At 41.4% G+C, this 27,717-nt stretch overlaps 1 protein-coding gene across 3 annotated transcripts in view; it reads right to left on the reverse strand.

The window, feature by feature from the left end:
* LOC144591940 (putative E3 ubiquitin-protein ligase HERC1) overlaps nucleotides 1-27,717 on the reverse strand; it is a 209,667-nt gene that overhangs the window by 164,202 nt on the left and 17,748 nt on the right. For all 3 annotated transcript variants that reach the window (XM_078395990.1, XM_078395980.1, XM_078395998.1), the window contains exons 2-7: nucleotides 23,932-24,872; nucleotides 20,922-21,017; nucleotides 13,026-13,205; nucleotides 11,273-11,584; nucleotides 5,595-5,691; nucleotides 3,770-3,913 (exon numbers count right to left, since the gene is read on the reverse strand). In XM_078395990.1, coding sequence (XP_078252116.1) covers nucleotides 3,770-3,913; nucleotides 5,595-5,691; nucleotides 11,273-11,584; nucleotides 13,026-13,205; nucleotides 20,922-21,017; nucleotides 23,932-24,858 — 1,756 coding nt within the window. In that variant the 5' untranslated portion in view covers nucleotides 24,859-24,872. The remainder of the gene's footprint in view (nucleotides 1-3,769; nucleotides 3,914-5,594; nucleotides 5,692-11,272; nucleotides 11,585-13,025; nucleotides 13,206-20,921; nucleotides 21,018-23,931; nucleotides 24,873-27,717) is intronic.

Consider the following 27,717-nt stretch of genomic DNA (forward strand, 5'->3'; position numbering starts at 1 on the left):
AAATACTCCCAATAAACAATAACAACACCATGATAATGGTAAAATAATTTATTTGAGTAAGATCAATCACGAACTAAGTAGATGCCAGGACTTGGTCGTTTCAGAACTGGCTTACCCAGATAGGACAGAAGGTAGTGGTGGAATGTTGTTGTTCTGGCTGGAGATCTACAACCAGTGGTGTTCTGCAGGGATCAGTGTTGTTTGAGATCTCTATCTCTCTCTATATATATATAAATAACTTGGATGCAAATGTACATGGGCTGGTTATGTGTGCATACAACACCAAAATTGGTGGAGTGGCAGACAGTGCGGAAGGCTATCAAAGCATACCACAGGATCGGTTACAGATACGAGAGGAAAAACAGCAAATGAAGTTTAATCCGAGCAAGTATGAAGTGTTGCACTTTGGAAGGTCAATTGTAAGGTGAAATTATACAAAATAGGAAGACCCTTATCAACATTGATGTACACAAGGATCTTGGGATTAAATTCCATAGGTCTTTAAACATGGCAACACAAGTAGGTAGAGTGTAAAGAAGGCATTGAGGTTTATTGGTTATAAGAATCCGGAGTCATGGTGCAGCTTTATGAAACTTTGCTTTGGCAACATATGGAGTGTATTGTGTGCCATTCGGGTTGCCCAATTATAGGAAGGATGTGGACGCTGTGGAGGGTGTAATGGAGGTTAACCAGAATGCTATCATGAAGGATATGGATCACTTTCATGCAGAGGGGATTAGTTTAATTTAGCATCGTATTTGGCACATAGATTAAACAGACCAAAGGGCCTGTTCCTGTGCTGTACCAGGACATCCAGGATGCTGCTACTGCTTTTTGGATTAGTGCTCGGCACGGTAGCGCAGCGGTAGAGTTGCTGCTTTACAGCGAATGCAGCGCCGGAGACTCAGGTTCGATCCTGACTACGGGTGCTGCACTGTAAGGAGTTTGTACGTTCTCCCCGTGACCTGCATGGGTTTTCTCCGAGATCTTCGGTTTCCTCCCACACTCCAAAGACGTACAGGTATGTAGGTTAATTGGCTGGGTAAATGTAAAAATTGTCCCTAGTGGGTGTAGGATAGTGTTAATGTACGGGGATCACTGGGCGGCACGGACTTGGAGGGCCGAAAAGGCCTGTTTCCGGCTGTAGATATATGATATGATATGATGCTATGGAATCGTCTATGTTCTCCTGAGAGCAAAGAGAAACCTTGCAAAGAGGTGAATGCAAGAACCTGAGGTACAGCCGAGAACCATTACGTAGTTGTTCAAGGTATGGGTGAGAAAAATACATTTAAATGCTAAATGTAATATAACTTCTGTGTATCCTGTGAAAATTATATTAAAAAAATATTCATATGCACATAGCCATATTTCTTTTAATTTGTTACCTGGATTATTATAAATAGTGAAGGTTATGATAATCCATTGAATTGTTTTATCATGACTGTTTGTTGAGACTAAGATGTGTTGAAAATACCAGTACATTTATACAAGAACTATATTTTCTCATACATCAAAATCAATATATACTGTAATATGAACACATAACCTGATGGTTGTTATGATGCATTGACATAGAGGTGCTAAAATGATACATTGACTGAAAACAAAACCTCAGCCCTTATGGAAAATGTTCTTGAGTGTAAAAAATCTCAATGTAATTTACTGTGAGTAAACGAGCCAGCATTACCGTAGATAGTCATTTAACAGCAATAATGCCAAGGACCAAACTGGCATTAGGCTTAGACACAAAATGCTGGAGTAACTCAGCGGGACAGGCAGCATCTCTGGAGAGAAGGAATGGGTGATGTTTTGGGTCGAGACCCTTCTTCAGACTGATGTCAGGGGAGTGGGTGGTACATAGATAAAGAAGTGTATGGACTAAGGAAGTGTAAGGTGTGAAATCAGGACAAAGGGAATGGAGATCAAGGAAAATGTAGAATTGATCATTGTTAGTTGGGAGAACAAAGCAAACAAAGATAAAATGTAGTTGGAGACAGTAAGACTGGCTGGAGAACTGAGAAGGGGAGGGGGTGGAGAGAGAGGGAAAGCAAGGGCTACTTGGTCAATGTTCATACAGCTGGGGTGTAAGCTGCCCAAGCGAAATATGAGGTATTGTTCCACCTATTTGCGCTGGGCTTCACTCCGACAATGGAGTGTTCTGTATGCGATGGCTGATGGGGTGTAAGGTGAGGACAAGGGGCACTCTGTCCCTGTTACAAATGGAGGGAGAGGGAGGGGGAGCAAGGGCGGAGCTGCGGGATATCGAGGAGTCCCTAGTGAGGGTCTCATCTAAAATGGAAGAGGGGAACCGCCATTCCCTAAAGAATGAGGACATCTCCAATGACATGGTACAGGACACCTCTTCTTGGGCGCAGTTGCGACGTAGACGGAGGAATTGGGAGTAGGGGATAGAGTCTTTACATGAAACAGGGTGGGAAGAAGTGTAGTCTAGATAGCTAGATGTAGAATTCGGAGATAGGGCCAGTATACGCCTGGAACAGTGATTGTTTGACGTATCCTGCAAAGAGGCAGGCATAGCTGGAGCCCATGCGAGTGCCCATAGCTACGCCTTGGATTTGGATGAAGTGGGAGGAGTCAAAGGAGAAGTTGTTGAGGGCAAGGACCAGCTCTGCTAGGCGGAAGAGACTGTTAGTAGATGGAAATAGGCTGGTTCTGCAGTCGAGGAAGAAACCTCTAAGACCTTCCTGGTGGGGCTAAACATCCATAGTAAAGATGAGGTAGTGGGGGCCTAGAAAATGGAAGTCATTGAAGAGACGAAGAGTGTGTGAGGTGCCTTGGATTTAGGTAGGGTGGGATAGGATAGAGTCGAAGTAGATGGAAATTAATTCAGTAGGACATGAACAAGCAGAAACAATGGGTCTGCCAGGCAGTTCTGTTTGTGGATTTTGGGAAGAAGATAAAAAGTGCGGGGCTGGGGAATGATAAAGTTGGAGGCTTTGGAGGACAGACAGCTGGAAGTCTGGCATTAGGATTAATGGATTAGGTGCAAGAATGATATTGCCTGAGACCTCAAATGTCTAGAACCAGGGGACACAGAATCAATATTAGGGGTTGACAATTCTGACCTAAAAGAGGCATCACCTCTTATAGGATTGAAAACAAAGGTGATAAGTTTAATTCACCCAAGTGAGGTAATGCATGCGAAGTAATGTGATGGCTGATTGTGACCGCATATTTCAGGATGCAGACTTCAGAGCGTTAAGGACCTCAGTTTTATGTTGGATAGAATAATACTGTTAGAATAGTCAATTTGTAAAGCCATAATTAAATGGACTGAGGCAAGTGTGGAGTCAAGGACATTACTGAAGTGAAACAGTTGATTTTAACAATCTTTAGGGCACAAGGAGCACAGTTCAGTTTCAGAGAGATGCCGGTGATGATGTCAATCTATTGATGGAATCAATGGAAATTAAAACAGAATTTGTGACAAAGATCACACAAAACCGTTGGTCTTTCTGATATTAGTTTGAGGAATTATCTGCACAGGCATTGCAAAATAACACACAAAATACCTGACAATTTAGAGACAATGCAGGAACTACACAACGTAGTTGTGAGCTAGGTGTGGTTATAGCAAACACATAGAAACTAATACCTGAGGGGTTTGGGATTATATTGCCAAAGGGCGGAATGTAGTTGAGAAATAAAGCTGCATTGTTAGAGACACCTTTGGGGCATCATTGTAAATTGACTATAACAATTTACAATGATTATTGTTGGCTAAATAAAGATGGTGAAAGCTTACCATTGTCACCCCCACCAAATGACCAAACCGTTCGTCCATCCTGAGATACAGCAAGAGTGTGGGAGCTGCCACAAGCTACTTGGCCAACACTACTTATATCTTTAACAAGAGATGGTAGATTACGACTACGGCTGTCACTATGTCCTATGATTTGAAAGAAACAGGTAAGTTAGATACCAGAAGGATACATAACCTCAGACATATTCAGCCACCTTGAAATGAAAACTGCAACAGCAAATAACTAACATTTCAAAATATTACTTGCATAAATTACAAAATTTAAATGTTTGGAATTCTACACTTAATTTTAAAACAATAAAAATGCTTCTCATTTACCAATGGACAAGAACACAGTGTTAAATCTTCAAGGACATAGAAAAATCAGTCACAATCTTACTGAATATGAATAAACGAGAATATTTTTTAATGAATTATCCTTATGCATTGAATTATGACTCCAAAGGAGGATTTTAAAACACGGTGCTTTTGCTCAAATCAGTCAAAGAATCATCGGGCCATAACAATGCGGAAACAGGCCATTTGGCCCACCTTGTCCACAATGACCAAATTGGCATACTAGTCTCATCCCATTTGCCTGTAATTGGCCCATCGTCTTCTATCTGTCCATGTGTCAGTGAAAATCAATGAAAGCTGTACCTTAATTTCATGGATTGACTACATTTTAAAATTCTAAGAAAAATGTGACATTTAATTTCACTCTAGGTTTAAAATGAGAGAAGAAAGATTTAATAGGAACCTGAGAGGCAACCTTTTCACTCAGAGGATGGTGGGTAGATGAAACCAACTGCCATGGGAGGTAGTTGAAGCAGGTACTACAACAGCATTTAAAAGTCACTTGGCTGGGTGCATGGATTTGACTGGGTGCATGGATTTCAAGATTTCAAGATCAATTTATTGCCACATGTACCAATTAAGGTGAAGTGAAATTTGAGTTACCACACAGCCATACTAAGTGAAAAACAACAGACACAGTCACATAAAATAAAATTGAACATAAACATCCACCACAGCAGATTCCCCATTCCTCACTGTGATGGAAGGTAATAAAGTACAATCATCTCCCTCTTTGTTCACCCGCGGTCGGGGCTGTTGAACCATCCGCAGTCGCCACTGCCAACTGTCCAAGCCTTCGCGTCGGGATGATCGAAACTCCCCACTTCGGGATGGTTGAAACTCTCTCCGCAGCATGGAGCTCCCGAGTCGGCCTCTTCTTACCAGAGACCACGGGCTTCACGATGTTAAAGTCCACAGGCCCCGCGGTTGGAGCTCTCCACAGTCGATCCTCGGCAAAGGATCGCAAGCTATATGACTTTAAAATCCGCGCCTTTAAGCGCCGGGCCGGTCTCCAGGAAAGGCCGCCAACTTCTCGATGTTAGGCCGCAGTGAGGACGGAGATACGATACGGAGAAAAATCACATCTCCGTCGAGGTAAGAAAAATATTGAAAAAAGTTTCCCCCCAATTCCCCCCCCCCCCCATAAAACAAACCAAGAAACACTAAAACACATTTAACATACTTAAAAGAATAAAAAACAGTAGAAAGGACAGACAGTTGGCGAGGCAGCCAGTGCTGGTGGTGCCACCCGGTGGACTAGTGCATGGATTTGGCTGGGTGCATAGGTTGAGAGGGATATAAGCCACAACCAGGCAAATGATACTAGCTTACGCTGATGAACAAAATATTTACTTAAACATTATTTCTATCCAGTTTTTAACTGGACATTTCAACTAAGAATTAGGTGGCTTCCCATTACATTGCAGAGCAGTAAACTAAAAGAATAATCTGGTTTACAGTAGGTACTGACCAAGTCTACCAAAATCTCCCTCTCCCCAGGTATAAAGTTCTCCATCGGATGTCACTGATGCACTGTGTCTGTACCCTGCTGACACACAGATCACAATCTACAAAAGAAAATTATACATATTAGTTACTATCAATCTTTAATATTCATATTGCAAATAATTTCAACATTACATACTATGACATAAATATAATTAGTGACTACACTTTAGAAATAGTTCCTTTGTCCTTGATGTCAGGAAAATAGTTGCATTTTTAGATTTAAGACTAGACCAAGTGGACCCGTTGGGCCCATTCCTCGTAGAGGGGGAACGGAAGGGGAGAGGGTGTCGTCACTGAGTGAGCCCTGGATTCATAGCCTTTCCTGTATTGGTGTAGCACCCTCAACCCCCCCACTCAATCCCCCTTATCCCCCCTCTTCCCTCCACTGACCCATTCCATCCCCCCTACCCCACGCCCCCATCCCCCCCTCCAGGGAGGGAGGGAGGGAGGGATGGATGGATATCATCATTATCAGAAAAAATACCATACTTGACCAATTTACTGGAACATCTTTTATTTTGCTAGCAGCTTATTGAATTCAATGTTAACAACTATCACATGAATCACACTTCCATTATATTATCTCTACACTGCTTCAATTCTGAATATTTATGTTTAATATATTGTATTACAGAACTGCTATTGGGAAATACCAATATTATTGAATTTTAATTGACACTAGACCAAGTGGACCCGTTGGGTCCAAACCTCTCCTGCATTGGTGCAGTACCCCCTCCTCCCCTCTCCTCCTACTCCCCTTCCATCCCCTCTTTAATTGACATAATAAACAAAAAATGTTGGTTACATGAAACTGAATATTTTTAAGGAAGATCTTAAAGGAAGAGAGATGTTAAGAGTTTAGAGTGAAATTCCGGAGCTGAGAACCATGGCAGCTAGAACCATGACTATTAAAGAAGGAATAATTAATCTTTGGAATGCTAAAGAGGTCAGAATTGCAGGGCCACATTACTCCTACAGGCTCATAACGAGAACTGACATAGAGGGGTCAGAATTAGAGAGTCAAAGATATCTTTGTGATTCAAAGGGTTGAAGATTGTCACATAAACATAGCACAAAAAGTAAGGAAATTTGTGTTTGGTAGATTATTTCTTTGTTGTAACAATGTTTCTTGGCAAAAAATCTTATACCGTTGGAAAGCCTGTTTATTCCCCTTTTAAATGGTGCCACATTTGTAAGGAACATGCATTTGTGGGATGAGCAGCAGAGCTGAGTATATGGGTTGCGCCCATGAAAAATTTGCCAAATCTTCTCTGCCAATGCCAAACAGCTTATTCTGCTGTTGCCATTGACTCTTGTTTTGAGCTTCTGGTACCCCCAGGTGCTGACAATCAGGTGCCTGATTGGCACCTGATTGGCAGCATCTGTGAGCATGGGCCCTGCTACAGTGGTCAGTAGGTGTCTGCTCCAAGAATCGGCATGCCACGTTTGACTGATCTGGATAGGGCCCGTGCGATAGGGCAACTTCAAGCTGGTGTTCCACAAAACCAAGTTGCGGCATTATTTGGAGTGAGCCCTAGTACCATCTCCAAAGTGAAGGCCAAGTTCCATATAACGGGGGATGTCAGAGACAGGCCGCAAAGTGGGCGTCCCAAGAAGACGACACCCGAAGAAGACCGTTTCCTCACCCTGTCAGCACTTAGGAACCGTAGGCTGTCTTCTACAGATTTGCAGTCAAGGTTGGCAGGACGATATGGCCGACGGCTCTCTGCCCAGACAATTCGGAACAGACTGCACGCAGCCGATCTCCGGTCTCATAGGGCTGCCAGGAGGCCTGCCATGACTGCCCTTAACCGTCAGGCCCGTTTGCGCTGGTGTCGGCAACACGTGCACTGGAACCTGAACATGTGGAGGAACGTTATATTCAGCGATGTCCAGATTCTGCCTACGGCAGTTGGATCATAGGGTCAAAGTGTGGAGAAGACGCGGAGAACGCTATGCTGATTGCTGCACCGATAGAGTAACATCTTTTGGTGGAGGCAGTGTGATGGTGTGGGGCGGCATCTCCCTCACTGGAAAAACGAGGCTTGTCATCATTGGAGGCAATCTCAATGCAGAGAGATATCGAGATGAGATTCTGCAACCAGTGGCAATCCCATATCTCCACAGTCTGGGACCGAACTCTATCCTCCAAGATGACAATGCTCGCCCCCACAGAGCAGGGTTTCTCAGAGACTACCTCCAGAATTTGGGAATGGAGAGGATGGAATGGCCTTCCAGCAGTCCTGACCTCAACCCCATTGAACACTTGTGGGATCAGCTTGGGCGTGCTGTTCGTGCCAGAGTGACCAACACAACCACGTTGGCTGACTTGCGACAAATGCTGGTTGAAGAATGGGATGCCATCCCACAACGGTGTGTGACCAGGCTGGTGACCAGCATGAGGAGGAGGTGCCAGGCTGTTGTGGCTGTGTATGGTTCTTCCACACGCTACTGAGGATCCTGTTTATTAAATGAATAAATTGTTAAATTGCCAATATGTCTTGTTTCTTCAGACTTCAATCATCCAATCCACCAAACAACACAGAACAAGAGTCAATGGCAGAATAAGCTGTTTGGCATTGGCAGAGATTTGGCAGATTTTTCATGGGCGCAACCCACATACTCAGCTCTGCTGCTCATCCCACAAATGCATGTTCCTTACAAATGTGGCACCATTTAAAAGGGAAATAAACAGGCTTTCCAACGGTATAAGATTTATTGCCAAGAAGCATTGTTACAACAAAGAAATAATCCACCAAACACAAATCTCCTTACTTTTTGTGCTATGTTTACATAGGAAATGGAGGGTCCATTGAGGAAATTAATAACAAGAATTTTAAAGCGGAGGGATTGCCATAAACAAAGAAGTCTATGAATGTCCCATGGAACAGAGGTGATGGGTAAATGATATTTGATCTTTGTCCTGTACCGAGTATACATAGAACAAGGATAAGAGTTCCATCAGCAGATGAGTTGAAGCATGTACTGCAATAAGGTGATACTGTGCGAGTAGAAACAAGTAGTCTTAGTGGTAGCATGGCGATGCAATCCAAAGTTCAATCGTGGTCAGGTATGACACAAAAGATTGGAAGCAGTCTGCTTGAGCTGCAGAACTGTCATCAGCAGGGATGGAGAAGAGCAAATCTACAGTTTGTGAAAAGGGAATAGAAAATGCTGAAAACACGCAGGTCTAATAGCATCTGTGGAGAGAGAAGTAGAGCCAACACTTCAAATCAATGACTTTTCATAAATTCTCACGTTTCTATCTCTCAAAAGATGCTGCTACTTTTACTGATGTTGCAGGTAGATATGAAACTTAAGAAGGCTTTTGAACGCTGGCCTGGCAATAGAGTACAGAATTTGAGATGATATATTACAGTTGTACAGGGCGTTGAGGAAGCTGAACTTGAAGTATTGTGTCACCCAGCTATGGGAAAGATGCCATTAGGCCGGAAAGACTGCAAAGATTAACCAGGATTGTACCGGGAGTCAAAGGACTGAGCTATAGCGAGATGTTGGGTAGGCTAGAACTTTATTCCTTAGAATGCAGGAGGCTGAGGGGTAATCTTATATAGAAAATCATGAGGTGAATACACATAGTCTTTTGCTGGGGCATTGATTTAAGATGAGAGTGGAAAGATTTAATATGAACCTCAGTCATCTTTTTCACACAGATGGTGGCGAGGATATGGAACGAGCTCACCTCGAGGAAATAGTTGAAGAGGGTACAATAACAACATTTAAACGACATTTGGACAGGAATGTGGATAGAAAAGGTGCAGAGGGATATGGGCCAAACGCGACACATGGGACTAACTTAGATGGGACATCGGCATGGATGAATTGGGCCGAAGGGCCTGTTTCTATCCTGTAAGACTATAGAAAGTGATAATGACTGCCAGCCTTGTAGTACGTGTTTTAATCAACATTAGAAGATTAGCCAGGGGCAAAAATATTACTTAAAAGCTAAAATAGCTATTTCCTTATATTATTTAAAATGTATTACACAATGTTGTTTTTCTCTATTGACTACAGAGGAGTACCAAACATAAACCATTCAAGCACTCGTCCGTACAGTTGCTAAGTAAAACTGCGGGGTTCTGATCATTTGTAATTTTAAAATTCTCTATCCCACTCATCTCTGTCCTTGAATTATACTTTTCCATTGAGCTCAAGTTCGAGGATCAGCCTACATCCTGTGATAAGGTCGTAAGTGATAAGAGTAGAATTAGGCCATTCAGCCCATCAAGTCTACTCCGCTATTCAATCATGGCTGATCTATCTCTCCCTCCTAACCCCATTTTCTTGCCTTCTCCCCATAACCTCGGACAACTCTGATCATGTAGACTTCCTGATTCAATACCTGTTCAGTTCAATATTTTCAAGAAGATAGTATGTAAGTTATACTCTGTGTAAAATACTTGCCCTGCACATCTCCTATAAACTGTCCCGCTCTGACCTAGGATTATGGCCTTCCAGTCTGACTTTTCCACCATGCGAAAAAAAGGTTCTAACGATCTACCCTATCTATGTCTCTCATAATTTTCTATACTTCTATCAGGTCTCCCTTCAACTTCTGACATTCCAGAGAAAACAATCCAAGTTTGTCCAACCTCTCCTTCTAGCTTAAACCCTCCAATCAAGTCTGAAGAAGGGTCTCAACCCGAAATGTCACCCATTCCCTCTCTCCTAGATGCTGCCTGACCTACTGAGTTACTCCAGCATTTTGTGATACCCTCCAATCAAGGCACCATTCTGTAAACCCGTTCTGCACCCCCTCCAAACCCTCCACATCTTTCAATAGACAATAGGTGCAGGAGTAGGTCATTCAGCCCTTCGAGCCAGCACCGCCATTCAATGCGATCATGGCTGATCACTCTCAATCAGTACCCCGTTCCTGCCTTCTCCCCATACCCCCTCACTCTGCTATCCTTAAGAGCTCTATCCAGCTCTCTCTTGAAAGCATCCAACGAACTGGCCTCCACTGCCTTCTGAGGCAGAGAATTCCACACCTTCACCACTCTCTGACTGAAAAAGTTCTTCCTCATCTCCGTTCTAAATGGCCTACCCCTTATTCTTAAATTGTGGCCCCTTGTTCTGGACTCCCCCAACATTGGGAACATGTTTCCTGCCTCTAATGTGTCCAATCCCCTAATTATCTTATATGTTTCAATAAGATCCCCCCTCATCCTTCTAAATTCCAGTGCATACAAGCCTAATTGCTCCAGCCTTTCAACATACGACAGTCCCGCCATTCCGGGAATTAACCTAGTGAACCTACGCTGCACGCCCTCAATAGCAATAGGCGACCAGAACTGCACACAAGACCCCAAATGTGGCCTAACCAAGATTTTATTAATCTGCAACATGACTTCCAGACTAATGCCCCAACTGATTAAGGTTAAGTATACCATATGCCTTCTTTACCACTCTATTTACTTGCGTTGCTACTTCCAGTAAGCAATGAACTTGGACCCCAATTTCCCTCTGCACATCAATGCAGTTAAGGATCTTGATGGTATACTTTCTCTGATATACAACCTAGCAAACAGTCATTTGTTAGATGAAACCACGTCATATTTCTAACAAAAAATTAAATTTGTAAAATTAAAATATATATTTCTTTCAATTGGTACCTACCTTTCCAAGTAATGGGCCTTGAATCAATTTGGGATATTTCTGGGTCGCACTATTTCCATGTCCAAGTTTTCCATAATCACCATCTCCCCAACTGAACATCTCTCCTTCCGAAGTTACAGCTAGAGTATGTCCATCTGAACCTTTTGAGGATGATATTTTACGGATATTTCGAGGAGGTTCAAATGTGAGCTTTTTGGCCGCTGCCTGATTGTTGGAGTCACCCAGTCCAAGTCTGCCATAACTACCTTTCCCACAAGCTTTTACGGAGCCATCTTCTGAAACTGAAAATGTGCAATACTGGCCAGCCTCAATCTGGAAGAAAAAAGCAGTTTTCTAAAATTTACATTAAAAAAATAACCTGTACATCTACTCTGTACAAAGCAGTACAGAGTATTAAGTTATTAAGTTATTTTTCCTAAAAAGTACATTGAAAAGTACAAAAAGTACACCTATTTACAGAGTTGTGCCTCTTGATGTATCAGCAAATATAGCTAACAAAAACTATGTTATTTTTCCATGTGCCAAACAATTTTCTCTCAGCTGTACTTGCAGCCGACTTCTTTGCATTGTAGCAGATATTAAATAATTTGTTTCCTCAGTGCTTCCGTCACATCTCATTTCATTAAGCCATCTTTCATCCTATGAGTTAAGTGAGAGAGAGAAAACAACCAAGACCGTCAAAGAAAATTCTCTTCTCCTTGGACATTTTAGTTCATGGTTAATGAAGCTGAAATTAATTTTATTCCCAATTTGGAATACATGGTAGGCTCATGACCGCGATGAAGGACCAGATCGGGGACATACTTCTGAATGGATTTCCCGTTGCCTTAAAGTTAAAACAAATATTGGGAAGTAAAAGAATAATTATTCAAACTGCAAGAAAATAAAAAGTGGTGTTTGATAATGACCTGTTCTAGGCCTGCTATTAATCATAATTTATCTTAATGATTTGAGCTTAGAAATAATTTCTACAACAGTGGGACTGGTTGATTAAGATAATGGAGGCAGGTGTGTGCTATTACATGAGAGGAATTAAAAGTGATACAGTAGAAAATTTGCAGTTTGAAAGTGAGGTGACTCTCTTCATTCACTTCTTAAAAAGTGTGAAACTGAATGGAATAGAAGTACAAAGGGGATCCATGTTCTTCCTGTTCGATACTAGCAGCCTTGGCTGTAAATCTACAACCTTGAACCATCAAAGCAAAGCACAATTCCAATAAAATTCAAGTTGAAATGCAGTGAAGAAATTGAATGAAAATAATTGAAAAGAAACTAAATGTTACAGGTAAAAACATAAGGAAATGCAGATGCTGGTTTACAAAAAAAAAGACAGGGTACTGAAGTAACCCAGTGGGTCAAACAACATCTCTGGGTAAGTAATAGGAGTTTTTGATTGGCAGATGGTTGGGCAAGGGCCAGAGATGAAAAGACAAAAAGTGTGAGATAAGCCAAATTTGCGCCTCTTCTATCATTGCAGGTGCAGTTTACTATGTATAAATCATCATAAATTGGTGTAGTTTATTCATACAGGCAAAACCAGAAAGCAGGTAATTGACATAGTGAGAGGGAAGAAGTAGTATATTAATATCATCACTGCAACATAAATATTTCAGTAACAAAACAATAAAGATGAATGACTCATATTCATGTTCAGTAAAATCAATTCAAATAAAGGTGGTGTGGATTATCTAAATTTAGCTTTCAAATTACAATTTATATAAAAAATTAGCCAACAATTCTTCCAATCACTTACTGTTTTTGCATTAGCAAATCCATGTGCTAATTTGGGTTGTAAGATTTTCTCCAGAGTCCCTTCTGCTAATTGATGGCTGCTGTTGCTTCCCCAGACATACACAGCACTTGTTTCACTGTCATGACTTTGAGAGTTACGAGAACTGGTACTGCAGAGGCAATCTAATGCTAAATTGCAAATCTGTAAATAAGAAAAGATAACACAAAAATCATATTACACATTTAGAGTAACATGCACCCAATAGCACATATTTGGCAACTATTTTCTCAAAATTTCCTGCCTCTTCAGAGATCTGTATACATGAATTCCTAAGTTCCTCTTTGTGTCTTTTGGACCTGTGCCATTAAGACCATATGGCCTCTTCGTACGTCACACATCTCTATTTTGTCACATGTCTGTTTTGTCACATGTGTGTGTTGCTAAACAAGTATGCTGCATCTGTTTTCATCAAGGAGAAGGTCATAGAGGACAGTGTGATCAGTGTGGAGAATACTAACATGCAAGAGCAGATTGAGATTAGGGAGGAAGAGCTGTTGGTTCTCTTCAAGAGCATTAAGGTGGATAAATCCACAGGACCTGGTAGGATTTATCATGGTTATCGAGAGAGGCAAGAAAGGAGATTGTGAGCGCCTTGACAAAGATCTGCATCTTCTCTAGCCATTGGTGAAGTCCTGGAGGATCTGAGAGAAGCTAGTTGTTCCTCTATTTAAGAAGTAGAGAGAATCCAGGAAATTACATGCCAGTGTGCCTCATGTCTGTGGTAGGGAAGCTATTGGAGAGGATAAAATTCACTCCCACTTGGAAGAGTGTGGGGTAATTTGAGACAATCAGCTTGGTTTTGTACATGGCAGGGCATGTCTTACTAACTTGATCAAGTTTTTTGAGGTAGTGATGAAAGAGATCAATGAACGTAGGGCAGTGAATGTTGCCTATATGGATTCTGGTAAGGCATTTGATAAGATACAATATGACACAACTTTATTTGTCCCAAGAGGGAAATTAGACTGCCAACAGTCATAAAACACAACGTGAAACATGAAATTAAAATGACGAGTGGAAAGTCCAGGATTGGGATGTGCAAAGATTGTGGAGGGGAGGGGGGGGGGAAGTGGGAAGGGGAGTCAGTCTACCCCACGGCAGAAAGGGGAGGAGTTGTACAGTTTGATAGCCACAGGGAAAAAGGATCTCCTGTGGCGTTCTGTGCTACATCTTGGTGGAACCAGTCTGTTGCTGAAGGTGCTCCTCAGGTTGACCAGTGTGTCATGGAGGGGGTGAGCTGTATTGTCCAAGATGTTCCGCAGTTTGAGGAACATCCTCCTCTCCAGTGAATCCAACTCCACCCCCAGGATGGAGCCAGCCTTCCTGATGAGCTTGTTAATTCTGTTGGCGTCCACAGCCTTCGCCCTGCTACCCCAGCAAATGACAGCGAAGAAGATGGCACTGGCCACCACAGATTGATAGAGCATATACGTTGAAAAAGCTGAGCCTTCTCACAAAGTACAGACGGCTCTGTCCCTTCTTATACAGTGCCTCAGTGTTCCTGGGCCAGTCCAGTTTACTGTCCAGGTAGACTCCAAGGAACTTGCCCTCCTTGGTCAACTGCACATCCACACCCTTGACAGAGACAGGGGACAGAGGTGTTCCTCTCCTCCTAAAATCCACCACTAACTCATTAGTCTTGTCGGTGTTGAACTGCAGGTGATTCAGCCCACACCACTCAACAAGGTCATTAACTACATCTCTATATTCAGCTTCCCTTCCCTCACTGATGCAGTCTACAATTGCAGAGTCATCCGAAAACTTCTGCAGGTGGCAGAAAGGAAGGGAGAGGACTGTCCCCTGAGGGGCCCCTGTTTTGCTCACTACCACGTCTGAGACACGGTTCTGTAACCTGACATACTATGATCATCCAGTCAGGTAGTTGGTCTGTAGTCATTGGAAGAGCTGGGGCATGTCCTCTTTGGTACAGGAACTAGGCAGGATGTCTTCCACATCACAGGAACCCTCGCCAGGCTCAGGTTGAAGATACGCTGGAGTACTCCGCACAACTGGCTGGCACATGCCTTGAGTACCCTAGGGCTGACACCATTGGGACTTGTGGCTTTGCCTGGACAGAGTCTGCTCAGCTCTTTCCTCACCTGCTCAGCCTTGGTCAGGTGCGACAAAGAAAGGGCAGAGGAAGTGGACCGGGGGGGGGGGGGGGGTGGTTAAGAGGGAAGAGTCTGTTGGGGAGCAGGAGGGAGGTTGGGCAGAGGCCCCTCCATCAAATGTGTTAAAAAACAGGGTTAACTCGTTGGCCCAGTCCTGATTGCTTTCCCTCCCCAGGCCACTGGTCATCTTGTAGCCTGGAATGCTCTTCATTACGCTCCACACATCCCTCATGTTGTTCTGCTGAAGTTTCCCCATGGATGGCTGATCCAGAAGATTAAAATGCACGGTATTAACAGTGACTTGGTCAAATGGATTCAGAGCTGGGTTACTGAGAAGAGAGTTGTGGTTGAAGGACAATACTCAGGCTGGAGGTCTGTGACCAGTGGAGTTCCACAGGGATCTGTGCTGGGATCTCTAAGTAGCTGGAGTGATAACGAGGCCGTATGGTATGCTTGCAGGTATTGAGTATAAGAGTCAAGAAGTCATAATGCAACTTTGGTGAGGCTGCATTTCAAGTGTTACGTGCAGTTCTGGTGGCCCCAATACAAGAAGGATGTGGAGGCTTTTGAAAGGGTGCAGAGAAGGTTTACCAGAATGTGGCTTAGATTAGGGTGTATAAGCTGCAGGGAGAGGTTGTTTTCTCTGGAACGTTGGAGGTTGAGGAGAGACCTGATAGCAGTATATAAAATTATGAGAGGCATAGATCAGGTAGACAGTCAGAACATTTTTGGGTAGGCATATGAATATGCAGGGATTGGAGGGATATGGATTATGTGCAGGTAGATAAGAGATGGTCTTGTCACCATGTTCAGCACAGACACTGTAGTATCGTTCTATGTTCTACATGTTCACACTGCTAGTCTAGCTGTGCCCTGTTGTTGATTGGTCTGTTGCTTCTCAAAGGTTGGTATCATTCACAAATTTTAAACACGTTATCCTATTCCAATCAAGTTATTTAGATATGAAAAGCAATGACATTACCTCTGACTCTTGGAGAACACAAAAGCCTCACTTTATCAGTTAAAGTCACAGAGACATACAGCACGAAAACAAGTCCTTCAGCCCAACTCATTCATGCCGACCAAGATGCCCTATCTAAGCGAGTGCTTTGGATTTGGACAGGTTGTATGAGTGGGCAAATGCATGGCAGATGCAGTTTAATGTGGAAAAATGTGTTATCTACGTTGGTGGCAAGAACAGGAAGGCAGATTATTATCTGAATGGTGTCAAGTTAGGAAAAGGGGAAGTACAACAAGATCTGGGTGACCTTTATTCATCAGTCACTGAAAGTAAGCATGCAGGTGCAGCAGGCAGTGAAGAAAGCTAATGGTAGGTTGGCCTTCATAACAAGAGGAGTTGAGTATAGGAGCAAAGAGGTCCTTCTGCAGTTGTACAGGGCCCGAGTGAGACCACACCTGGAGCATTGTGTGCATGTTTGGTCTCCAAATTTGAGGAAGGACATTCTTGCTATTGAGGAAGTGCAGCGTAGGTTCACGAGGTTAATTCACGGGATGGCGGGATTGTCGTATGTTGAAAGACTGGAGCGACTGGGCTTGTATACACCTAGAGAGTTGTGAATCTGTGGAATTCTCTGCCTCAGAAAGCAGTGGAGGCCAATTCTCTGGATGCTTTCAAGAGAGAGTTAGATAGAACTCTTAAAGATAGCGGAGTCAAGGGATATGGGGCGGAAGCAGGAACGGGGTACTGATTGTGGATGATTAGCCATGATCACAGTGAATGGCGGTGCTGGCTCAAAGGGCTGAATGCCCTACTCCTGCACCTATTGTCTATTTGCTCGTTTGGCCCATAACTCTCTAAACCCTTACTATCCATGTACTTGTCCACATGTCTTTTAAATGCTGTTACAGTACCTGCCTCAACTACCTCCTCTGGCAGCTCTTTCCACCATCCTGAGTGGGAATGTTGCCCCTCGTGTTCCTATTAAACCTTTCCTCTCTCACCTTAAACGTATGATCTCTGGTTCTTACATTCCCCTACAAGATCACAATCTACAGCCTCCTGCACTCCAAGGAATAAAGTCTTAGCCTGCCCAACCTTTCCATATAGCTCAGACCCTTGTCTTGGCAACATCCTTGTAAATGTTCTCTGTTGCAGGGTGACCAAGATCAAACATAATACTCCAAATTAAGCCGCTCTGAGAATAAGTAGCATGTTCTGGAAAGGCTATCAGATTTTACTCCGTTCATTACATCCAACAATATTTTGTCAACAACCAGTTGTTAAAAAAAATCTTGATATAATATATTCATTAGATATGCTATGACATTCAGCCATGTATCAGTGTCACCTCTCATAAAACAATGTGACGGGCGGGCTGCATTGCCATTCACCTGTTCATATAATTGCAACCACTATTAATTTTGTTCACCTGCGTGAATACTCTCTGAAATGTACTCAAATACAGTTATTTTAATTGTCCTGCTGACAAAGTATTAAATATTCAGATAATTTCAAGGGTGAAGCCTTTCTTGAAATGATTTCCACTGTCCGTGCATGGGCTGAAAGGAAAATATACTTCTGAACTTACGGGGAAAGAAATCAAATAGAGCACCCTCTCTTACATTTTCTCCATCTTCCATGGACATTTTTACTCCCATCAACCTATTTCCCAATTCCCTCTTTTTCAGGATCAAATTGTTTCTATCACTGTTTTTAAGTTTTACCCACACACCGCACTTGATCCTGAAACACCATTGAAGATCTAGTTATATAAACATCTGTTGTAAATACAGTATATAGTTACAAATCCCAGGAAACGACTATGTCAAACAATTTCAAAATTAACATGATAGTACATTATATATATTAGTACATATGATAGGGTTAGTGCTAAATATCATTTAATTATGGTATCTGAAATTAAAAATCATATGATGAAAACAATTTTTATGGAGGTAATTAGTGAAAAATAATTTTGCTTCATAGAAACATAGAAAATTGGTGGGGTAGGCCATTCGCCCATCGAGCCAGCACCACCATGCAATATGATCATGGCTGATCATCCAAAATCAGTATCCCGTTCCTGCTTTTTCCCCCATATCCCTTGATTTGGTTAGCCCCAAGAGCTAAATCTCTCTCTCTTGAAAACATCCAATGAATTGGCCTCCACTGCCTTCTGTGGCAGAGAATTCCACAGATTCAGAAATCTCTGGGTGAAAAAGTTTTTCCTCATCTCAGTCCTAAATGGCCTATCCCTTATTCTTAAACTGTAACCCCTGGTTCTGGACTCCACCAACACGGGGAACATTTTTCCTGCATCTAGTGCCCAATCCCTTAAGAATTTAATATGCTTCTATAAGACTCCTCTCATCCTTCTAAATTCCAGTGAATACAAACCCAGTCGACCCATTCTTTCATCACGCCTTCCTGTTCTTGCCACCAAAGTGGATAACCTCACATTTATCCACATTATACTGCATCTGCCATGTATCTGCCCATTCACCCAACCTATCCAAGTCACCCTGCAGCCTCATAACATCCTCCTCGCAGCTCACTCTGCCACCCAGCTTTGTGTCATCCGCAAATTTGGAGATGTTTCATTTAACTCCCTCGTCTAAATCGTTAATATATATTGTAAATAACTGGGGTCCCAGCACTGAACCTTGCAGCAACCCACTAGTAACTGCCTGCCATTCTGTTAATTCCTACTCTTTGCTTCCTGTTTGCCAACCAGTTCTTTATCCATGTCAATACCCTACCTCCTATATCATGTGCTCTAATTTTGCACACCAATCTCTTGTGTGGGACCTTGTCAAAGTCTTTTTGAAAGTCCAGATAACACAACATCCACTGGCTCTCCCTTATCCATTCTACTGTTACATCCTCAAAAAAACCCAGGAAATTAATCAAGCATGATTTCCCCTTCATAAATCCATGCTGAGTTTGACCAATCCTGTCACTGCTTTCCAAATGCACTGCTATTACATCTTTAATAATCGACTCAAGCATCTTCCCCACTACCGATGTAAGGCTAACTGGTCTATAATTCCCCATTTTCTCTCTCCCTCCTTTCTTAAATAGTGGGGTTACATTGGATCAGTTCCTGTGGACTGGAGGTAGCCAGTCGAGAGAACACTGGAAAATGATCACCAAAGCATCCACAATTTCTAGGGCCACCTCCTTGAATACTCTGGGATGTAGACCATCAAACCCTGGGGATTTATCTGCCTTCAGTCCCAACAGTTTACCTAACACCATTTCCTGACTAATGTGGATTCCCTTCAGTTCCTCCCTCCCACTAGATCCTCTGTCCCCTTGTATTTCTGGGAGATTGGTTCTGTCTTCCTTCGGGAAGGCAAAATCAAAGTACTCATTTAATTGGTCTGCCATTTCCTTGTTTCCCATTATAAATTCAGCTGTTTCTGACTGTGACCTAAATTTGTCTTCACTAATCCTTTCCTCTTCACATATCTTAAATAAGCTTTTAGTCAGTTTTTATATTCCCCTCAAGCTTTCTTTCATGCTCTATATCCCCCCTTAATTAATTATTTCCTCCCCATCTTAATTAACTAACCCCATTGTTGAATTCTAAATTTCGCCATCCTCCGGTTTGCTGCTTCCTCTGGCCATTTTATATGCCTCTTCCTTGGATTTAACACTATCCTTCATTTCCCTCGTTAGCCACGGTTGCGCCGCCTTCCCAGTTTTAGTTTTTCACCAAGACAGGCAACAGAATTGGAGTACTAATTCAGCAATGTGTGGCTCACGCAGGCCAATTCATTACGATGCAACAGGCTAGAGGTTATGGATTCCAATCCCCATGCAAAAGTGCAGGCGTGGTTTCAGTTACCAATGCTTCCAATTAAGGGAAGCAGCAAGTGTGACAATTAGGCACCAGATTTAGCACAGGTACCTTCCCTTTACTGTATCAATTCATATCAGGGCACTGGTCTCTAAGTGCAGTGAACAGTATACCATAGCATGCAGCAAGTGGTGCATGTTGCTACAAGGGGACAGGGGAATGTGTGGCCTTAAACTTTTTAGATAGATGTTATATTGATATTGTTTAATTAGAAAAGAGAACTTGAGTAGAGAAGAAAATTTAGAAAAAAAACCTGGGATTAATGTGTGAACAGCACAGGAATTTACTGAAGAGGTTTTTGTTATAAATGCTTGTTAAGTACTAAATGAACATTTTCAAATGTTAAACATTTAGAAATTAACTGATGTTAAAGATAATTACGGCAGGGGATCAGGAAAGGAAAAATAGAATAACTGAGTCATCTTATTTTCCAATAAATGCAAATTCAGCAGAGGAAAATTAATAGCACAAATTAATTGGGCATTGGGAGGATTAAAAAAACTGCCACCTTCATCCTTCAAGATGAGAGCCGAGTTAATCAACCTTTTTAATTTGCATCATACCAGATACAATTCCTCATTATTTCCCCTAACTTGTTGGCAGAGAGATGTGATGTTTCCTAATATTTCAGTAAAGATGATGGAAGTTTGCTGTTTTTTAAAAAAGTAATTCCCTCCTAGCAAGATTCCCATCTCAAAATGTCCATCGTAGATGATATACACAATGCTCAGTCATAGAAGAATCCAATATATTATTTTAAGCCTGTGTCTGAGTTTACAAACAAAAAATAAAAATCACACAATATATCAGCAATATAAAAAAATCTTCACATTAATAGCACTTAATTAGAAAAAGCCTGAAGCAATTTACATCTACTTTAAGTTTGTATGATCAGATTACAAACTGGATGAAAAGTCACAAACCTCTTCAAAAAGACAAATCGCAGCATGCGATAGGGAACATAATCCATCCGGAGTTTTTTTTAGGTCTTGATTTTGTAGATTTTCTTTATATGTATTCTAGAAGTTCAAACAGATAAATAAGTAGCACCAAGGACAAATAGCATCTTTAAAAAACAAGGAAATGTAAATTACATAAATAGGGTATTGGAAGAAAGCAAAGTTTTGTACTTATAGTTGGATTAAGTTCCACATTTTCATAAGATTTGTTTTAAGTGTAAATGATTGAACAAATATACATGACCAATAAATGTTGAAATATAGTTAGATAGGCACAAAATGCTGGAGTAACTCAGCGCGGGACAGGCTGCATCTCTGGAAAGGATGGGTGACGTTTCGGGTCGAGACCCTTCAAAAAGGGCCTCGACCCAAAACGTCACCCATTCCTTTGCCCCAGAGAAGCTCCCTGTCCCGCTGAGTTACTCCAGCATTTTGTGTCTATCTTCAACAAGCATCTGCAGTTCGTTCGTAGACACCTAGAAATATAGTTAGTTGATTTAACCAAATGGAAAGAAATGTATACTCGGTTGAAAATGCAGCTAATAATCATTTTTAATTTATTTATCAAGAGACTTTCATCTCCCTTTAAGAATGTTCCAAAAATAGTAATTTTGAAGGATCTCCACTTCTGGGCCATGCCTTCTGCACACTGCTACCATTTGGCAGGAAGTCATACACAATCAGTTTCAGGAACAACTATATTCCTACAGTGATCAGGTTTCCACAATTAACAGGTTCTTGCACCAACCCACGCACCCCTAATCCTACCTCGACAATGGAATACTACAGACTGCCCCTGGCACTACCATGAACACATTTTTATTAAATTGTGTCTTGCAGACTATTTTTTTCTTTTTAGTGTCTTACAGAACTTTGTGTAATTTGATTTTTGCATGTTTGTCTGAGTCTATGTGCCTCTGAATCTTCTGCAAGCAATATTTTAATTGTGCCTGTACCTGTGCATATGATAATAAACTCAAATTGATTTGTTCTAAAGGAAATACGATAGCCATTTGGCATGCAGCAAGCTTCTACCACATGACCTGTTTTAGTGCTGAGTGAGAGATAAATATTTAGCAGGACATCAACGTGCTTGGAAGACAGAGAGAAAAATCGTATCCAAATTTATAAAATTCCTAAAGGGCTTGACAGACTGGATGATTGAGGGGTCCAGGACTCAGAGCACAGTTTTAGAAAATGGGCGTGTCATTTAGGACTGAGATGGTGGTGAACTCTGGAATTCTCTCTTTTTGGTGGGTTGTGGAGGCTTTGTCATTGCATTCATAAATTGATAGATTTTTGAATATTATGAAAATTAAAAGTTATAGGGAAAGTGCTGGCCATGAGGTGGAGGATCAACCCCATTTTTAATGAATGATAGGTTCAAAAGACAGGAAAAAGAAGAATTGAAATTTATCTGTGACCAGTGGTGTTGCATTGAAATTACTTGGACAAAAATGTAGATGGCTTGATTAGTAAGTTTGCGCATGACACAAAGATTTGTGGAGTTATGGATAGTGAGGAATGTTTATGGATACAGCAGGATATATATCAGTTGTAGAAATGGCAGATGGAGTTTAATCCAGATTAGTGTGGGGGACCACACTTTGGCAGGTTAAATGCAAGAGGAAAGTATACAATAAAAGGCAAGATGCTTAAAAGCATTGATGTACACAGGGATCTCGGGTCGCAAGTTCATCGCTCACTGAATGTGGCAACACAAGTAGATAGGGCGATAAGGAATGTTTTCATCAATGGGTATTGCATGTAAAAGTCAGGAAGTTGGATAACACTAGTGCATTATATGCAAAAATATTACAAAAAAGATTATGAAGGCTTCGGAGAAAGTGCACAAGAGGTCCACCAGGTTGCTACCTAGGTTAGAGTGGATTAGTTATAAAGAGGGGTTGAATAGATTTGGATTATGTTTGCTGGAGTGGAGGTTAAGGGAAGGCCTGGTAGAAGTTCATATATGGATAGAGTAGACAGTCTTTTTCTCAGGGTAGAAATGTCAAATACCATGGCATAACATTAAGGTGAAAGGGGGAAGATTAAAAGAGAGTTGTGATTTTTTTTAAACCAGATAATGGTAGGTGCCTGGAATGCTTGGGAGGGTGATGGAAGCAGATACAATAGTAGTATTTAAGAGGCTTTTAGAAAGGAATGTGAACATAGAGGCAATGGAGAGACACGCAGACATAGGATTTTGTTTACTTTGGTATCATGGCCAGCACAGATTTGTGGACTGAAGGTCCTGTTCCTGTGCCTCATTGTTCTATGTTCTATGTAAAATGTAAAAAAAAGAAATCCTGTCTAATTATCTAAACTGGCTAATTTGAATCATTGGACAATTCAGTATTTTTTAAAACAAATATTATCTTTGAGTAAGATCATTTCTAAAGTGTAACGGGAAAGCATGAAACCAATTTTTTTACTTTAAGGTCATAAGGAATAGGAGTAGAATTAGGCCATTCAGGTGTACTCCGCCATTCAATCATGGCTGATCTATCTCTCCCTAACACCATTCTCCTGCCTTCTCCCCATAACTTCTGACACCTGTACTAATCAAATGGATGTCAATTACTTTGTCAATGTAGATCTTACAATTTCTCAGGTCAGGGATAATTAAGAATCAGTTACATTGGGTTGGAGAAAGGCTAAAGGCTAAAGTAAGTGGCATATTTCTTTCCTTTAAAAATGTTAGTGAACCACATGGGTTTTAATGACAAACTTAGTTTTATGTTTACCATTACTGAAACTCCTGTTGAATTTAGTTACTTGTCAATCATTTTCCCTTCAAATATAATTTACAAGCAATTACCAGTAATTCTACCACAAATGAAAATCTTTATTTTGTATCATGCATGGGAAAGCAATAAATTATACAAATCAGAAAATAGTGTATCAATTATCAATGTAAATCAATACCTGATCACATTTGAAAAAAAAACAGCAATTATGTTATCAAACTCACTGAAGAATGTTTCAGTTGTTCCAATGATTTTAAAAAACAATCATATCCAATCATTCCTTCTTTTTCTGGTTCAAAGGGTGTTTTGGTAGCAGCGGTAGAAGCTGCCAATGCAACTTCAATCCACTCAAGTAGGAACTTCAAGGAACCACGCTGTACTGCAAGACCCAATAACAGCTCTGCAGCCAATCTTCGCCCTTCGTTATCAGCTCCTGAACTAGGCATGGTCATCTTCTTCAGAAATGTTGTAACTTGTGCAAGGCAGTCCAAACCAACTTGTGGGATTTTGTTTTCATTTGCTAGAGACAGGGGAGGTAGAGAATTGATAATTGTGCAGGCTGTGCACAGAACATCATTGCACAAGCTCAAGCTTGGATCTACCTTCGATTGTTGCCAATTTTGTTGAATTAGTGCAAAAAGCAGACTTAGACCGGTCTTCACTCCCATCTCTATCAGAACATCAGTACCTGATTTTATTCTTTTATTCCTGGCCAACATATCATCTAGATTTAATCTGCTATCAGAACTCTGCCTTTGTACTTGACGTTCTGGTCTGAACCGATCGTGGTACTTGTGAGAAAGTGCATAGAATATCCTCTGAAGTGACACCAAGCGCATGTGTAAGGCAACAGCAAAAGGTGAATTTCCAAAGACCGTCCTGGCCAAATTTTGTTGGCTGTTAAGCAGTGCAGAGAGATAACGTTCACGTTCTTCCACAGCTGAAGATTCATGTTCAAAATCGGGCAATCTTGGACCTATCAGATGTTGCGCTTGTTGAGATATTCCTACCACTTCTTTGTTCTGGAGTAGCTTTTCATATAATGTGGAGGCACCTTCTCTTGTGGCTGTAGACTCACTGTCTTCTAAGGCCCAGGAACTGTTCAGGTGTTCAAGCCACTTTAGCATTACATTTGTGGGACATGTAACCATTTTATATTGTTGATCTGGAAGAGAGAAATATGTTAGTCTTATTTCTGCAAGCCCCTCTTTTACTCACAGGACAATACCATTACAAGCAAGTATTGACAAAGGGTCTCTGACCTGAAACATTAATTTTGTTTCTCCTTCCAGTTACTGCCTGACCCGTAAAATATTTTCAGCATTTTCCACTTGAGATTTCCAGCAACTGCTTTTTTATGTACAGGAAGGAACTGCAGATGCTGGTTATACCGTAGACACAAAATGTTGGAGTAACTCAGCGGGACAGGCAGCATCTCTGGAGAGAAGGAATGGGTGACATTTTGGGTCTCGACTTGAAACATCTCCCCTGTCCCATTGAGTTACTTCTGCTATTTTTATTTTCACTTTTACTATAGGATTTACTATATTGTACATATTGATAAAACACAATTTAACTGCATTTTAAACTTTTAAATTTAGGGACATATCTGGTCAAATGCCCTTATGCTGGTTGTTATTTCCTTCCACCAAATCTCCTCTTACCTTGTTACCATTTCTTTCTATTCTTTTCTACCTTACTTACTCTCCCTTTCCTGGTTTCCCTTAACCACAAGTACTATTTATTCCAACATCTCTAAGATTTGGCACACTGCATAATTAAGGATTCAAAATAAACATTGGAAAGCAAGAGTAGTGAAGAGACAAATTATGAGAAAATTAGCTAAATGTAAAGATATGGGTAAAGAGGATACGAAAGACAAAAATTGAGCCTGATTTGCAACGAGACAAAAAATGGTGAAAATATAACAGCAAACCACAGGAATGGAAAAGAGATATGCTAGAATGATAAATGCGAATGGAATAAATAGAAATGGCATAAGAAAGGAGATAAAGTGAAACAGGGACATGCAGCATTGAGAGTGGAGCATGAATGAAGCAGACATATAGTAAGAGTGGAGCAATGATATAAAATGTCAAGAGAGTGAGAAGTGCCGAGCACAGAGAACAAGACCATTGAAAATATAAACTGGGGAGAGATTAAGAGTTTGGAGCACGAATGGGGTGGATATAAAATGGCACATGGATGAATGCCAGGAACATGACGTGATAAGGCAGAAGAATATTTAGGATGTGAAGCAAGTGTAGTGGATTGTGGGATGATAGCTGAGAGCACTGGGAATGTAAAAAAGGCAACAAAGGGAGAATCAGAGAGATATAGAGATACAACAAAGCAAAAGCTACGAGGATATAAAACAATCGGAAAAAGAATGCAGTAGATAAATAAAACGACGTGTAACAGAGCTCAGATTGCCAGATTAACATACCAGGTGTTAGGTAGAGAGCCTATTGACCGGTTGCATCATGGCCTGGTTCGGCAACTTAAATGCCCAGGAACAAAGAAGATTGCATAAAGTGGTGAACACTGCCCAGTCCATCATGGGTACTGATCTCACCACCATAGAAGATATCTGTAGGAGGCGATCCTTCAAAAAGGCAGCCAGCATCACCAGGGCCCCACACCACCCTGGCCACGCTTTTAGTTCACTCCTGCCATTAGGAAGAAGGTACAGACACTCCCCGACTCACGTAAGGGTTAAGTCCCATTGACCCGAGCGCAAGTCAGATGTTATGCATGTCGGAAACCGAAGTGTTACTGCGCATGCGTAAATGTAGAGTGCATGTGGGAGCATCCACGAGAGCAGCTGACTAGCTTGCGGTCCTAGCTGCAGGCGCAATTGCGCACTGCTACCAAGGCAACTGAGATGCGCAATTTGGAAATAAAGCAGTGGCCTTAATGAACTGCTTATGTTAAACTATTACTGTGCGACATAAATAAAAGCAAAAATAAACAAGTGGAGAAGAACTGGGGAATTTGAAGGGGAGGTCCAATTGTCATTGTTCCAGTAAGATGCATTCAAGAGAGAGCTAGATAGAGCTCTTAAGGATAGCGGAGTCAGGGGGTATGGGGAGAAGGCAGGAACGGGGTACTGATTGAGAATGATCAGCCATGATCACATTGAATGGCGGTGCTGGCTCGAAGGGCCGAATGGCCTCCTACTGCACCTATTGTCTATTGAACTAATACACAGGTAGAACTAAGAATCCAGTAAGGACTAATACACAGGTAGAACTGAGAATCCAGTAAGGACTAATACACAGGTAGAACTAGATTTTGCTGTGGAAGTCTGAGCTCGGTTAAAATTGAAACATGTTATTGCCGATATCCTCTGGATTGTTAACAAGAAACATCAGAGATATTTCAATAATTGAATCATCAATACAGACTTGACAAACAAAATATGAAGCAGATTAGAGGACAAATCAATAGAACACTATTGACACAGTTTCTTATAGCATTCGGCTACAGAAACAAGGGGGGAAAAGAAGTGAACGTGGAATCTATCAGAAATCACATCAATAAGGAATCTTAGTGGGGTGCATGATCATTATGTAAGAAAATAGTACATTTAGTTTGTTAGTAATGTGTTTGTCTGAAGCTAGTCTTAAATTATTAGATTATTAAGGGCAAATTGGCTGAAATAGAAAATAAAGTGATGTTCCTGAGTTTTCAATATAAATAATGTTCTATAAAAGTATTAGATTCTACAGCAGTGAGAGGGGCACATTTAAAAGAAGTTGTGTGGGGCAATATTTTGTAAAAACAGCAGAGGGGTGGATGACTGGAATGCGCTGCCAAAGATGGTGGTGGAGGCAGATACGATAGTGCTATTTAAGAGGTTTTTAGGCAGGCACCTGGATGTGCAGGATGGAGGGACATGGATCACATGCAGGCAGAGGAGATTAGTTTAATTTGGCATCATTTTTCGTGCAGATTATAGCAAGCAATCCTGATAAATTTTCCCTTTGTTGTAACATTTCTTCTTGGCA

The sequence above is a fragment of the Rhinoraja longicauda genome, chromosome 1 (genome assembly GCF_053455715.1).
Source record: "Rhinoraja longicauda isolate Sanriku21f chromosome 1, sRhiLon1.1, whole genome shotgun sequence".
NCBI lineage: Eukaryota > Metazoa > Chordata > Chondrichthyes > Rajiformes > Arhynchobatidae > Rhinoraja > Rhinoraja longicauda.